The following is a 16495-nucleotide window of genomic DNA, read 5'->3' on the forward strand; positions in this document are numbered from 1 at the left end:
AATCCAAAACTATCATTATTATTTTGATGCTTCCTTGTCCCAGATTTGGCCAGTGGAAACCCCTTCAAAATAATTTCTATATCCTTTTAACGTATCCTCTTCATTCTGAGTACTTCCTTGCTTTCTGTCACAAAATGTTCCATACTCGTCTTGTACTTTCCCTGCCTCAATCCTGGAATTAGCCGTTTCTCCAAGGAGTCTGGTTCTTTTAAGTGGAGAATGATATTTAGGAGTTAATATCTGGATACTAGAAGCTGTTGTAGTGTCACTGCTCCTAGATGCTCTCAGTGACAGGACTAGAGACTATATGTATGTATATCATACGTAGACATATACACACATTTACACCTATATTTTATATCTATTTATATGTAGTAGAAGCCATGTGTTCATGCCAGTATCTCCATTTCCAATACAGTACCACAGATTTCCATATATGTAACTCCCTTCTCTGACAGAAAAAACTGGCCTTCATTGTCCTTATTATATTTTTCTTATTTGATCAGTCCTCCTTTGTATAACCTAGTCATCCATTGCCACTGCCAGCTTCTCCTCAGTGCAAATGCTCTCCTTGCCTCCTTTGGGTTCTGACATCCTTTACCATGGCCACTGTTCTGTGTGGACGCTTCTCAACTGCTTGGGCTCTGATATACTCATACAAGGCTGCCCCTAATATATTGGTGCCCTCTTCACCCCACTCAAGTTCTGACACTTTGCGCTGGACCAGTGCCATGCATAGAAGCTCTCCTCACTATATTTGGGCTCTGTGGTGCTGCCCCCGCCCCCCTGTCCCCATGTGGGTGCCTCGCTTACCCTGTTTAGGCTCTGAAACCCACACCAGACCACCTTCATGCATAGGTGTCCTCTTCACTATGCTCAGGCTTTGACTCCTCATGCTAGGCCGTCCTTTAGCGTGGATACCTTCTTCATCCATCTCAGACTCCAGCATTCCAAGTCAGGCAATTCTCCTGCCTGAATGCCCTTCTTACCCTGCTCGGGCTCTGATTTCCCATGCTGTCGGCCCTCCATGTAGAATCCCTCCTCACCTCATTCAGGCTTCCCATGCCACACAGGCACTCTCTTCATGCTGGTTGGTCTTCAGCAGCCTGCCCTGGGCTGCCCCTACTCCCTGCATGGACATTCTTCTCTCATCTTGCATTTTGACACCCCATACTTGGTTACCCCTTTGCTTATTTGTAAAATATGTGTATTTTCCCTGACTTTATGCTTTTCTGCTAACATCTAATGGGTGATGTGTTAAATTTTTAAAATGAGGACAGGATATAAGTACATTGACTGTGTTTTTTAAACAAAAATTGGAATATGACCAGATTATAGTATAGAATATTTGAAGTCAGTACTGTCCTGAACGGTTTTGGGCATATGATCACCATTAAAATAAAGAACAAAGGAGAGTTTAAATTTCTAATAATGGAGGAGTACCTCCTATGGAACCAAACTTCCAACAGCTAACAATTACAGATTCTGGACAAAATATGAAAGAAATATGTTATCTGAAAGCATTGGAAAGTGACCAAAACCAACCTGTTTTTATGGCTTTTTTGCCCAAGGGCAGGCCCCAGTTTTAGACTCAGGGTGACCAAAACTTGGGTAGTAAATCCATAGTTTTACTGGCTTAAAAAAACGTAGCAACTACAGCAGCTGGTAAGTAAGTGGAGAAATCTTGGAATGGAGAATACTGAGAAGGCTTTTTTGTGTATAAATTCTCTGGCTGATCCAAATCTCTAGCCGATCCTTGAACTATGCATATCTGGGTCACACTCTGAGCAGCCCATCTAAGGCTAAGAATAGAGATTTATGATTCTACAAGGATGACCAACTTGTCCCAATTTCCCTGAGACTGTGAAAGTTCTGTCATCTGGGAAAACCCTCAATCCCAGGCATGCTAGGACATTTGGTTACCCTAGGCTGCTGCCCACCACAAGTGAGACAGAACTTGAGTTTGAGTCCAGACAAGTTAAATACATGCTTTAAAAGTAAAATAAACAGGGGGCTGGCCCTGTGGCTGAGTGGTTAAGTTCATGGGCTCCGCTTTGGCAGCCCAAGGTTTCGCTGGTTCGAAACCTGGGCGCAGACATGGCACCGCTCATCAAGCCATGCTGAGGCGGTGTACCACATGCCACAACTAGAAGGACCCACAACTAAGAATACACACTATGTACTGGGGGGGCTTTGGGGAGAAAAAGGAAAAATAAAATGTTTTTTAAAAAAGTGAAACAAACAGAGAAAAATTCCTATACTCTTCAGAGGAATATAACAGAACCCAGAAATCCTGTAACATATCTTTACATTGTCCAGGGTACAAACCAAAGTTATTAGGTCATATGAAGAAGCAGGAAGATGTGACCCATACACAAGAGAAAAGGAGTCAATGGTGACTGACTGCAAAATAATATAGATATTGAAACTGGGAGACAAGGATCTTAAACAGCTGTAATAATTGCACTCAAAGATGTAAAGGAAAATATACTTGTAATGAATTAGTGAATAGGAAATCTCAGCAAGAGAAACTATAAAAAAAGAACAAATTGGAAATTCTAGAACTAAAAATTACAATATCTGAAATAGATAACTCATTAGACAGGCCTAACATAAAATTAAGATGACAGAAGAAGGAGTAAGTGGACTTGAAGGTATATCAGTGAAAGTATTCAGTCTGATTAACAGAAAAAAACATTGTGGGAAGAAAGAACAGAGTCTCAGGGAACTTTGGGAAAATATGAAAAAGTCTAACATATGTATAATTCAAGTCCTAGAAGGAAAGGACCAAGAGAATGGAGGAGAAAAAGTATTTGAAGAAATAATGGCTCAAGTTTGCTGAAAAACATAATTTTACAGATAAGTTTAGTGAAGCCAAGTGGGATAAATTCAAATAAAATCACACCTAGGCATATCAGAGTCAAACTGCTGAAAACCAAAGGTAAAGAGAAAATTTTGAAAGCACTTAGAGAAAAAGAATACATTGTGTATAGGAAAACAACAATACAAAAATCACTGATGTCTTATCAGAAACAATAGAGGCTAAAAGATAGTGGAATGCCATCTTTAAAGTGCTGGAACAAACTATCAACCCAGAATTCAGTATCAAGTAAAAATATTCTTTAAAATTGAAGGCAAAATAAAGATATTTCCAAGTAAATGAAAACTAAGAAAAGTTGTCACTCACACAGTTGCACTACTGGAAATACCAAAGGAGGCTCTTTAGACTGAAGATGATACCAGATGGGAACTCAGATCTTCATGAAAAAATGAAAATCACAAATGTTAAGCATGTGGGTAAATACAAAGTACTAGTTTTTTCCTCTTCATCTCTTTAAATTACAATTGCTACATAGATAATTCCTGTTATTCTCCTTGAGGCATTTTTTTAGGGAGGATGTAGAGAAGGAATAGTCTTGCTGGGAAGAGGGAATCTGCTGCTAAGGCTTCCAAAATGGTATCCTTATTAAACTCAGAATGCTCAACTCTGAAAAACTTTACTCTAAGTTGCTAATATTTGTAATCCTTTTCTTTTCAGATATCAAACCAGATGTGGAACTAAAAAGCACTCAGGAGCAATCTGTGGCCACAGGTAATATCATGTCTTTCCTCTCTAGAAATACACCTTTAACTGAAATTACCAAGACAGAGAAATATTCTGATTGCAGTAAAAATGCTATCGAGATACTTTGGGGGAAAAAATGTGGTTGTGTCTTCCTGATAAAAAAAATCACTCATCCATTTAGAGCATATAAGTTCTTTGGCATCATAGGGCCAAACCACACCCCACCTAATGTTAATCACTTTTTTTTTCCTTAAAAAATTTTTTCAACTGATTGGTTTTGAACAAAGATAGTTTTTGTTGAATAATGTAGAGGCTTGTATTTGAATGACTTGTGCTTTTCATCGTAGAACATAGTTAGCAACCTTTTCTTATAAAGAGCCAGATAGTAAATATTTTAGACTTTTTGGACCACATATGGTCTCTGTTGCATATTCCTCTTTATATTTTTTACAAACCTTTAAAAAAGTAAAAACCATTCCTACCTCCTGGGTTCATACAAAAGCAAGCCATGGCTAGATCTGGCCCTTGGGCCATAGTTTGGCGACCTCTGCTCCAGGATAAACTATAAACATTTAAAATTATTTCCTAAAAATAACTTCCATATTTTCTCCATTGATTAACTCACTTTGAATCAAAGGTTGTGCTATATTACAAAATTTACCACTTGTGCCTTTTTGTGTTATTGTGAGTTATAACCTTATATATATATGTGTTTTTTTTAGAGTGAATTTCTTTTTTAAGATTGGCCCCGAGCTAACATCTGTTGCCAATCTTCCTCTTTTTTTTCTTCTCCCCAAAGCCCCCCAGTACATAGTGGTATATCCTAGTCGTAGGTTCTTCTAGTTCGTCTATGTGGGGTGCCACCTGAGATGGCTTGATGAGTGGTGCTAGGTCTGCGCCAGAATCTGAACCAGTGCTCCGGGCTACCACAGCAGAACACGTGGACTTAGCCACTCAGCCAGGGGCCAGCCCCTAACCTTATATTTTAATTTAAACTAAATTTAAACTAATTTTAACTGTACTTCATATTAGTTGTTCAGGTGTGCACTTTATGTTAGTCATTTCAGGCTTGAGAAAAGAGAACCACTGTTTAGAACAGTCTTAGGGTTCATAGAGTATATGTTACAATATGCAGGAATTAGAAACTTTACTTATTTATAAATCAAAACATGAGTTCATGATGACCACATTTTCAGAACCTCTTAGTCATGGATTTTATGAAATGTTTCCATTTTACTGCTGAATTCCAGTAAAAGTCCTGCAACATGTGTTTGGCAGCTGAAAGGAATGCCACTGCAGAGTTTACAGTCACCTCTGCTGCTTCAGCCCAGCTTAAACACCACAGAATTCAGTGTCTTTGACTATTTGTTGCATGTAATAGGTTCTCTGAATATTGAGAAGGAGTTTGATAGAAAGTGGGTAACTTTTCAGTTCATTTCTTCTGTTAGCATCTTTTGTTGAGCTACCATGCTTACATGTGAAATAATTCCAGCTACATTGTTTCTTTTTTCTTACTTCTAATATTATCAATATTTATTGTGCAAAATTATATTTCCATTAAATTTGATTTTAACAAGTTTGCTGTTTATTTAAGCATGCTTTTATTATGTCTGCTCTCTTTCACTAACGAACTCCCATAACACTTTGTATTTCCCTTAATTTCTTACGTTATAGATATATAATCTCTCTGCATTATAGACTTCTGTTATCTCTTGTTTGAGTCTTGCATTATAGTTACGGGCTTGTCTAATCTACAACTGCAAAGTATAAACTCCTTGAGGATAGGAATTATGCCTTATTCATCTTACCTACAGCCTTGTTAGCATTTAGTAAATGTTTGAAGAAATAAAGGATCTTGGGGGCCAATATGTTTTCCTCAGAATCACATTTATAATGTGAACAGACAGGGAAAGTAGGATTTGGTATACAGAAGCTCATATGCTTCCTCTCAGGAAAGTGTCTTTCCCAAATTGGATTATGCCAGTATTTTCAGGCTTACTATTTCTCATCACCATATATTAATACTTCTTGGTCATCAATAGCAATAGCATCCTGCTGAATATTGAGACATACCAAAGGAGAGAGAATGTCTGTCTAGAAGGAACTTGAGTTCATTTTAACTCAGATGAAGGAAATATTTGAGAAAATCTTGTCTAATGGAAAGGTACATCAACCCTGGACATGTGTTTCTAAACCTCAAGAGTTTTCATATATATCCCACTTGGAGTATATGTGAAAGAGATACTGTCTATCATGAGATTGTATCAAGCTGAAATGGGAGTCTACTTATTACATGTTTATAAAAACCCTTTAAAGTTGACTGCATAGTTAAAATTCTTTTTATCTCCCAGAAGGTCCAGTGATTTTGAATGACTACAATTTAACCAAACCTCATGAAACAGAAAATGTGGATAGTGCAGAAGGCCCAACAAATGAAGATGAAGATATAGGAGGTGAGCCATAGTGTACAGACTAGAAACTAATGGTTATAGATGTGGTCGAGGCTTAATATGAAGAAGAAATCTGGAACTCTCCAAGGAAAACTTGCATTTGTGGGTTAAGTTGGGAGTAATTCAGTTTTGTTCATTTTACAAATATTTACATTTAATAATTTGCTATAGAATATCAGCAAATTTTGAGAATTTAAGGTGCTTATTCAGTGTTCAAGTTATACTAACTTCATTTTTAAAATAACATTTATTTTACTCTTTTGTATTATAAAAGTAATGCACGTTCATCGTAGAAAGTTTGTCCGGGGTGTTTTGTAACACCAAGAACCAATTCTCCAATTCTCCAGACACCAACTGGGCATCCAGCAATCCAAACTCTCATACTAACTTCTAGAGTTAATGCTTGGTCTCACAAGACTGCCCTCACTTCAGACACCAGTTGAAAGTACCAGGTCCCAGGTTACCTGCACGTCTGTCTAACTTGGCTACAAATTCAGGGTTTTGCACAACCTCCCCTCAGATTCAATAATTTGCCAGAATGACTCACAGAACTTAGGAAAGCGCTTTTCTTGCCATTAGTGATTTGTTATAACAGACACAACTCAGGAAGAGCCAAATGGAAGAGATGCGTAGGGCAAGACATGAGGTGGGAGAGCGTGGAGCTTCCATGGCTTCTCTGGGCACACTACCCTTCCAGCACCTCTGTGTGCTCACCAACCCAGAAGCGCTCTGTATCTTATTGTTCAGGAGTTTTCGTAGAGCTCAATCTGCAGTCCCTTCTCCCTTTCCTGGAGGTTGGTGGATGAGGCTGAAAGTTCCAATCCTCTAATCACTTGGTCTTTCTGATGACTAACCCACACTGAAGCTATCAAGACGCCCCATCCTAAGTCACCTCAGTAGCATAGACTCAGGTGTGATTGAAAAGGGCTTGTTATGAATAGCAAAAGACACTCCTATCACTCAGCAAATTCCAAGGGTTTTAGGAACTCTGTGTCTAGAATCTGGGACAAAACCCAAATATTATTTTTTGCATTGTACCACAGGCTACCCCCTGGTCTTTGACCACAAATCCCTTATAGCAAAAGGACCATAAAAGTCAAGAGATACTGGCACATTAGTAGGGTCCATTCAGTCATTAATGATTAGTCCAGTCCATTATATCATATGAAAATGTCTCCCAAGGTAAAGGCCACTCAGGTTTGCAGGCTTCCATTTGATCTTGTCAGGTTCCAAAAGCAAGAGTAGTCTCAGCAATATATGCCTTCACCTTTTTGGTCATCTGGTATAATTGAGCTAAGAGACAATATTATTCTCTTACTCTGAGCCTCTCTTGAGATTTTAATATAATATTGGACTTCCTTCATTACATAAACCATTGCTTCATTCCTTTATCCTCAGCTACATTCTTCAATCTTTCCGTTTATACCTGAACTTTTCCACTTTTGGAAGGAACATTAGGTTTAGCCACTGTACTGCAGCAGCAGTACTAGTCTAACAAGTGCCTCCCCCTCAGTCCTATTCATATAGGGTAGAGTTACTTAGGTGCAGAACTAGAGGGCTTTTTTACCACTAGGCAACATAGCTGCATTCACTGCTAACTTCAGTTTTGCCAAATGGAGTGAAGGCACAACCTGCCCTATCAGGCCTTTAGGAATTCTGACATAAAGATTTAAAGCTATAGTTACAGTTTCTTGCCTAGGAATCATCCCTGTTTCCAGCACTTGTAGTTGCAGCCCTGGTCCTGTGACCACTGCATCAAGTAGGAAAGAGAAAGTTGAAGTGATGTGGGGAAGAAAAAGAAAGTATAGTCATCATACCAGTGTCCTCTCCCCTTGGGAAAAATTTCACAGTCATACTAGCATCCTCCTCCATCCCGTCTTCCCCAGATCCACCAGAAAAACAGAGGAATTTATTTAGTGAGGACACTCCCTTAGCCCCTCTCGTGTTGAGTGTGAGCACACACTCTTGAAGACATGTAAACCAACCCTTCATGCCCACGTCTCTCCCTGTCTTAAACAACCAGTGTTTCAGTTGCCTATTCCAGTTCTCGATGAAACTATTATTCTAAGGAAGGTATCTCTCTGCCCATTGTTTGACATTATGGGCTGTAAAGCATGTTCCTTGGCCTGAAGAAATGTGACTTGGTGGTCCAAATTGGTGCAATATCTTCTGTTCTGGTTGTTTTATAGTACTCTGACCATTTGCGTCAACCATCAGGTAAGCAAAGCCTAATCCAGAGTCAATGTTATCCTATCAAAACCCATTTGTAGCCCCTCTGGAGCTACTGGCATTGGTTCAGTGTAATCCACTTGCCGCTTAGGTGTGGAACCTTCCCCTGAGGAATTTTCCCCATAGCCACCTGCAGCTTCTGTCTTTCTTGCTGACAGAAAAGTTCTTGTTGGCACTTTGAGCCTCAGAGCGTGCAAAAGGAATATGTCCAGATTCAGCCCTTTGCCTTACTGCGGTCCCTAAATGTCTACTCATTTCATGGACCCATGTGGCCACCTCAAGTGAGTATACCATGATATCCACTTTTTGGTTCCAATCACCTTCCAAACCTGGGCATCAACATGTCCTACTTTAATGCAGCCCTCAAATTCCCGTAGTGATTTCCATAGGACCATGCCACATTTGGTCATCCCCTTAATAGATCAAGTTTCCATTGCCTTTCTGCCTACATGGCCAGGCCATTGGCCATCATCCGTGAGTCAGGTAAAAACCAAAATATAGAGGCTTTTATCATTGTTCAGTTCTTCTATCACTGCTAGGAAAACAGCATGTAATTCATCCTACCAAGCTGATTTGTTTTTACCTTCTTCAATCAGAAGGGTGATTTTCCAAACAGGGTATTGTCCATGTATCTTAGAACTGCCATCCATAACCCAAGCACCTCTTTGTTGGTCTATCAAGAGCTGTTTATAGGGCACTGTCCAAGTAATGATAGAATCCGGCAGCTCTTCACACAGTTCTAAAGTCAGTCCTAGGAGAGAAGAGGCTCCCTGCTTGTCTGTATCTCCTGCTTGCATTCCCCAGGTAGCATAATCCTCTATAAACTATTTCCACTTTATTATGGAATTCTTCTGGGCATTGCCCTCCCCGTTAGAGCATTTCTCTGACACCACCTAAGACATCATGAGTATTTCAGATATTAAGAATTTTTTTGTCCTGCAATCATAGGGGCAGTTCCAATTAATGTCAGGTAGCAGACTAATAATTGCCCCTGAAATGGAAATTCTCTATTCCATAGTCCCAATAGTCATCGCTGGGAAGCACTCACAGGCTTGCCGTAAGACCCAGTCTACACTCCACATAGCGCTATTGCACAGAATTTGTCTGTACCAGCACTCCAGCTTCTCTTCTACCCTGTGTGGACTTGGGCAATCTTATCCACTCCCATTCAGCATATCCGATTAATATTGCTTGAAGGACCAATTTACATGCCTTCTGTTTTACAGAAAGTTTCCCAGTCGGACACAATGTCCGTCCACGTAATATGTTCATGTAAAAGAAACTCAACCACTTCACACATACCAGTTTTCCTCCAGATGTTCACCTTAATCTGTCAACCCTTACATTCATAACTGTAACCTCCATTAGAACTTCATCAACAGGTTTTGATTTAATAGAACTAGGTAGAAGTGTTCCCCAGTCAGACATAATATCCATTCCCACAAAATATTCAGGTAAAGGAGATACAACTTTTTCACATAAAGTCTGTTTAAACATTCCAATTTTCACCCAAACTTCTACCATAATCCTATCAACCCCTATATTTCTATACTCTCTCAGTCTAATTGAAGCCCCTTTATGGCTTTACTAACAAGTTTTGGTACCATAGTGCATGAGGCACTCATGTCAGGGAGTCTCAGAAACTTTTCTTCTCCACCCCCTGACCATTTTACCCCTTCATGTGCAAAAGGCTTTGGGTCATGAGTGAGAAGCTGAGCCAAGGGACTGTGGCCCTTTTGTCATGACAAAGATTAATCTGCCTATTGTCCTAGGCGATTTCAGATTGTAATCTTTGCCTTCTGGCTTTTTAAATTCCTCCAAATGGAGTGAATAGAGTGGACTTGTTTGGGGCCCTTTAAGGTGGGAGAATCAGCAGCAGGTCCCTTGGGTCCACCCAACCTTCCATAGTGCTGTATTAAGACCTTTGTTTCAAGCCCATCAATGTCCATTTTATTTATCCCATTTCTTAATAACCATCTAAAGATTTTCACCCTGCTGAGACAAATCTCTTGACTCTCCCCTTTCTTTTTCTTCTTTGCTTTAGCCCTATCAATATTTCCTTTATTCATCTTATTTCTTTTTCTTTCTTTCTTTTTTTATTTTTTTTGCTGAGGAAGATTCACCCTGAGCTAACATCTGCTGCCAATCTTCCTCCTTTTTGTTTTTTTGTATGTGAGCTGCTGCCACTGCATGGCTGCTAACAGACAAGTGGTGTAGGTCTGCGCCCAAGAACCAAACTTGGGCCACAGAAGCAGAATGCGCAGAACTCAACTACTAGGCCACCGGGGCTGGCCCTATTCATCTTATTTCTTAATAACCATTTACAGTTTTCCACCTTGCTGGAATAAGTCCCTTGACTCATCCTTCTGCCTCTTCTTGTTTTCTTGTTCATTAACCTAATGTTTTTATTATCATGTGAAGACCCAATAGGGGAAGCTGAGACCGCAGATTCAATAAGGCTTCTAGCACTGTTGCTTGATCTTGCAGGAGTAACGGTACATGGGATGCCCACGCAAAAGGGGCCCCTGTTCTAACCATGTTTTCTTAGATTCCATATTTGTCTCTTTGGCATCTGTTCATCACAGGACCAATTATATTAACTATATTTTCTTATTTTCTGAATTTTTGATGCTTTGACATTTGAGGGCCTTACAGACCCAAGGAAAGACTGCCCCTCTCAGGGATAGCCAGTTCTTAGAGATAGTAAAGGGCTTGGCCAGGACCATGCTTTTCATATGCAAATTAACTAGTCCAGACTCTATACCCATTAGCCATCTCATTAACTAACTCTCATACTCTAAACTAGTATTTCCCCTTCTTGAATTCACCCAGGGCCAAGTACCAGACAACTAGAGACCACTCTTATGTCCCAAAGCCTGCTGGGATTATTCAAACCAGCCAATCCTAAACTGTTTATCCTTCCTGCTTTGCCTTTTCTCGGAAACTCCAATAAAGACTCTGGCCTAAGATTTTTCTTCACTCTTCTTTTCTGCCTCCTGACTGACACTGGTGCTTTCCCCAGTGGCCCTGTGTAGCATGTGGTGACCCCTCTCTATGGGGCTTGTGAATATAATAAAGTACTTCTTTCCAAGCCCCATTGTCATCTCTTCCAGTGGCTGCACCAACTTTACCATACCACGTCCAGCATGTACATTCTTAGAACACCCCCTTAAGTCATAGCATTTACCATGAGCTAGATAACAGGCATATTCTGTGGGTGAATATCTCGGTTTTTATAAAGCCAGTCCCATATGGTTGACCTACAAAGCATATCAGTTACTCCATCTAGAGTGTTCCATTGGCATTTATAGAGGGAATGGACAGTCTTCTTTTTCCGGGTAAATAAACCTTACAGTGGTTTTTATCCAGTCCACCAGCCTGGCTCTTCTCTCAGGAAAAACCTGCTGTAGTCTGGATCATGTGTAACTATCTGTGATTGTTCCATATGAGGTGTGGGTCCTGTGTCAACCCAAACATGCTCTTCCGTTCTGTAGCATTCAAAACCAAAGACACTGCCCCTAAATTAGTCACCCTCATGATCCATATTAATAAAGGTTCTCAGGAAGCTGATGATACTAATTCATAAAATAAGACAGCTCTTCCACACTATACCACCTGGTTTCATGGTTTTGCCCTCCCCCCCAACATGAACTACCTTTTGGTGAGCAGAGATCTTGGAGGTACTCTCTCCAGCATAATTTTTCCTTTTAGGGGAAGCTTTGATCCTAATATCTGAAGCTAAAACCAACCAAAATCTGAAACTGGTCCATCATCAAGGTCTGATCCAGAACTCTCTTTTCATTTCATTTTAGCTATTACAGATAACAGTAACCAAGAGATTGTACATTTCACTTTTTTATTAGTTTGCATTTCCTTATGCATCCAGTGAACCAGCTCCCCAGGGATTGGATCCATCACTTTAGTAACTGATCGCAGACAGCTCCTGCTCCATGGTCAGGAATCAGAGGTTCCTCATCTCCTGTTCTTTCTTCCTTTCTCATTCCAAACCACATGTTTCTATGAGCCAGGACTATTCTAGCAAGTCCCACTCATGATACCAATTCTGTGGTGTTTTCCAACACCAGCAACCAATTCTCTAGATACCAACTCACCACCAATTCAATTCTGATACTAACTCCTAGAGTTAGTGCAGAATCCACTGGTTAAGGGCTCAGTCCCACAAGACTAACGTCACTTCAGACACCAGTTGAAAGTACCAGGTCCCCAGGTTACCTGCACTTTAGCCCAGCTTGGCCACTTAGGGGTTTCCCAGAAATCCCCCTCAGGTTTGATAATTTGCTAGTATGATTCACATAACTTAGGAAAGTGCTTTACTTACTATTGCCGGTTTATTATAAAGGATAATATTCAGGGAAAGCCAAATGGAATCGATGCATGGGACAAGGTCTGGGGTTGGAAGGCATGGAGCTTCCATGCCTTCTCTGGGCACACTACCCTTCTAGCACCTCCATGTGTTCACCGGAAGCTCTCTGAATCTCATTGTTCAAGAGTTTTTAAAGAGCTCAATCTGCAATCCCCTCTCCCCTTCCTGGAGGTTGGTGGATGGGGCTGAAAGTTCCAATTCTCTAATCACTTGGTCTTTCTGGTGACCAACCCATACTGAGGCTATCAAGGGGTATCACTCTAAGTCACCTCAGTAGCATAAACTCAGGTGTGATTGAAAAGGGCTTGTTATGAATAACAAAAAACACTCAGCAAACTCCAAGGGTTTTAGGAACTCTGTATAGGGAATTGGAGATAAAGACCAAATATGTTTTTGTGTTTTATCACAGTTTGGAAAGTTCATAGAAGTAGAAAGAAAACAGAAAAACCCACCTCTATTCTGTTACTCAAAGATAGTCTGTATTAGCATTATGGAATACTTCTAGGCTTTTTTGGTGAATTTTGAGTACTATATTTATATTAACATTGCACACATTTTATGCTAATATTTATGTTGATAAATCTGATCACTGTTGCTTTATGAATGTCGCTCAGATCTCATCTTAGGTGTCATTCCTTCAGAGAGATTTTCCCTGACAACCCAGTCACTATTTTAACACATTACCCTATTTTAATTCTCTGCATGGCACTCACCACAGATAATTTGGGAGTTTTATTTGTTTATTGTCTCTCTCCCTCCACCCTTCTTGAGCCAGGAGCTTGGGCTGTCTTTTTCACTGCTAGGTATTTGTAGCACCTAGAACAATACTTGGCCCATAGTAGGTGTGCAATAAATGTTTGCTGAGTAAGTGACTCAATGAATGCCTTAGATTAATTATATGTGTATATATATGTGCTTCTTAAAGAAAGAAAAGAAAAAGAAAAGAATTGTTTCTTGGGATCTTTTCTTTTCTAAGAGACCAAGAAATAGAGTTCTATGTCTAAAACTTCAGAGATTCAAATCACAGCTTCAACTAACATTCCAGCTCTGCCTAGCTGTACATTAATTTGTACCAGTTCTTAACCACAGAGACTGAAAAATGCTGCCTGGCACAGGATGTGGTCATTTGTGCTGAGGAAAGGCGTATGGTGTTCTACCAGCTTTATGCAACTTCTTGAAGGTGACATCCATGGAGTCACATTCAGAATGAGGCAAATGATAGCTGTGCCTTTGGCTTGTGTTTTTCTGAGTTAGGGTTTCTGAGTTCTGGTAGGTAATGCCATTAAGTTCATGTTTGAAATGATGACCCCTATACAACTTTTGGTCTGGGAATTTATATTTTATGTTAGAATTTGCGCAGGGTTCAGAAATGGCCTATGAGTTTTATATTTTCAGGTAATTGGGGACAAAAACCAGAAATACTCAAACGTAAACAAGAAACCAAATCACTTCCATCCAACAATAGGAGTTTAAAACAAATATTGTAAAAACCTATGTGGTGCAGCACTTATCCTGGAGTCCATACAATAGATTGCAGGCCTCTGCATTTGACCCTGCTCCACAAGTGCTTCCAAGGAGAAAAGAGGTTCAGTCTCTGTGGTCCACTCAGTTTGAGTTATCTTTGACTGCTGTAGCTGCCTATGCTATTTCTATCACCTTACTTCCAACTACATGTCAGTGGATTAACGGGTTATCTGTATATTTTTCTCAGTTGTTAGGAGTCTGGGAGTGTCATTCAGTTCTTGGCAGAGACTAGAAGATATAATCAATCATTCTAAATAATTTGGGAAAGAGAGAAGAAATGGGATTCTTTCCTCCAAGCCTGACTTAGAAATGAATAGACTAAGTTTAGTATTGAAAGATGAATCCGTTATTTCATGATTAAGCTCCAAACTGATTACTCTTCTGTTAATCTTGGCACTTAATCTGGGTCATATACCTTTGGAAAAGGTTGTTACCAGGCGCCTGCTTTTTAGAAAGATTTGATATGATGAGTATATACAAATTATACATGCAGAATTATATAAAATAATAGAATTAAAAAGTACCATTGCCTGATAAAAGAAATACCTATTGCATAAAAAGGTAATTCTGCCATATGCAGCACAGGGAAACATTAAGACTAGAATTAGGATTATATTTTTAAAGGTAGTTAGGAAATTTAGCTATAATATAAAAATGATTATAAATAACTTTAAAGCATGCTTTAGAGGATCCTATTCTTTTCTTTTTTTTTCCTGAGGAAGATTCACTCTCAGCTAGCCCTGAGCTAACATCTGTGCTCATACTCCTCTATTTTTTAGTATGTGGGCCACCAGCACAGCATGGCCACTAACAGCTCTTAGAAAATTATTTTATAGAAAATTAGAAATACTACGTTATTGTTCTCTTGTAGAGAATTGTTTGAGAAACAAAATGACATATTTGGAAAATAATTTTAAAAGGTATTAACGTTTAGCATAAATTCACTTGTTTCCCACCCCACAGATATTTTGATCATTTTTTTTACAATATATACTGAGCCTAGCACAAGAGTTGCCAAATTTTTTCTGTAAAGGGCCAGATAGTAAATATTTTAGGCTTGTGGGCTATATGATCTCTGCTGCAACTTTTCAACTCTGCTGTTGTAGTGAAAAGCAGCCATAGAAGATACATAAATGAATGCGTGTGGCTGTGTACCAATAACTTTATTTCCAAAAACAGGCAGTGGGTCAGATTTCATCTGCAGGCCGTAGTTTGCTGACTCCTGGCCTAGTGTGTATGTTTATTGTGTGATGAGTTAAGAAAGCTTCTGGTCCTTGAAAGGAACGGTGTTCATATAATCATTTCAAAAGGGCATCAATGGGGACTCTAACACTAATATTTTTTAAATTAGAAAAACATACATCACTAAGAGCTCTGTTTATCACACACGTATATAGTGAGTATAGCTCTGTACCACTACAATTTGCATATATTAACTGATCACAAATAAAACCATATGTGGATTAAATGTTGTGTTACCACTTGATTGATTCCTCCTTTCTTCCTGAAAATTTACATCTAATAGACTAATGCACTGGATATATTTACATCAACTCAAGTTTATTTCCTCCACGAGGCCTCCTTGTACTACCCCAGCTTCCCCCAAGTGTAGTCTTAGAGCTGGGTTTTTGGAGTGTGTTTGATTAGTACTTGTTTAAGCACCTAATTATACCCTACCTGGAATTGTTTGTGCATGACAAACTTTCACCCCGTTACATTATAAACTTTTTGAAAAAAAGAGCCTTAGTAGCCCACATTTACATCTTTCTAAAAATACCTACCTATGAAGTGATATAATCCACCTGAATTGAAAAGCACAAGAAATGAAGAGGTTCAGGGTTCTTTTTCCAGCCTGGTCCTTGACTCCTGTGAGCAGTGATCATTTCCCTTCTTAATGGTAACCAACTGCAACTGTTGTCAGACTGATCTTGAGCAGTAGGAAATAACCCAGGGATCCCCAAGTCTTTATTTTTGTTTAGTGTTGGGAATATCATGGGTACTTCACTGAATCTAAAGGATATTGAGACCTTCTTTTTGGACCTAAAATGTCATTGAAATACCGTAATGTCAAAAGCAGAACCTAAAGCAATATTTATAACATATTGTGAGAAAGAATTTCCCTATTGCTTGTATCTGGCCTGTGTTCACAGAGGATCACGATAAAATAAAAGCCTCTGGATATCAGGACTGTCAGACGTGTTTAACAGTAGTGTACCCAGGATTATAACTAGGTAGAGATGAGACAGGAGATGGTGGATATTATCCCAGCAAGGCTCTATGACAAAGAAATGCAGTTAGGGACAGAATGACTGAGGTGGAACCTCACAGCTTTTCATTTCAGTT

The 16495-nt window shown here is 39.4% G+C and overlaps 1 protein-coding gene across 9 annotated transcripts in view; it reads left to right on the forward strand.

Moving 5' to 3' along the window:
* IKZF3 (IKAROS family zinc finger 3) overlaps nucleotides 1-16495 on the forward strand; it is an 87362-nt gene that overhangs the window by 23596 nt on the left and 47271 nt on the right. For 6 of the 9 annotated variants that reach the window (XM_023652591.2, XM_070227367.1, XM_070227366.1 and 3 more), the window contains exons 2-3: nucleotides 3539-3592; nucleotides 5917-6018. Coding sequence is in view for 5 of the 9 variants with exons in the window: in XM_001497931.6 (XP_001497981.1) it covers nucleotides 3539-3592; nucleotides 5917-6018 (156 nt within the window). In the remaining 4 variants the exon portion in view is untranslated. The remainder of the gene's footprint in view (nucleotides 1-3538; nucleotides 3593-5916; nucleotides 6019-16495) is intronic. The other 3 variants (XM_070227363.1, XM_005597442.4, XM_070227365.1) reach the window with 1 other exon arrangement.

Source organism: Equus caballus, chromosome 11 (assembly GCF_041296265.1).
Source record: "Equus caballus isolate H_3958 breed thoroughbred chromosome 11, TB-T2T, whole genome shotgun sequence".
Taxonomy (NCBI): Eukaryota; Metazoa; Chordata; class Mammalia; order Perissodactyla; family Equidae; genus Equus; species Equus caballus.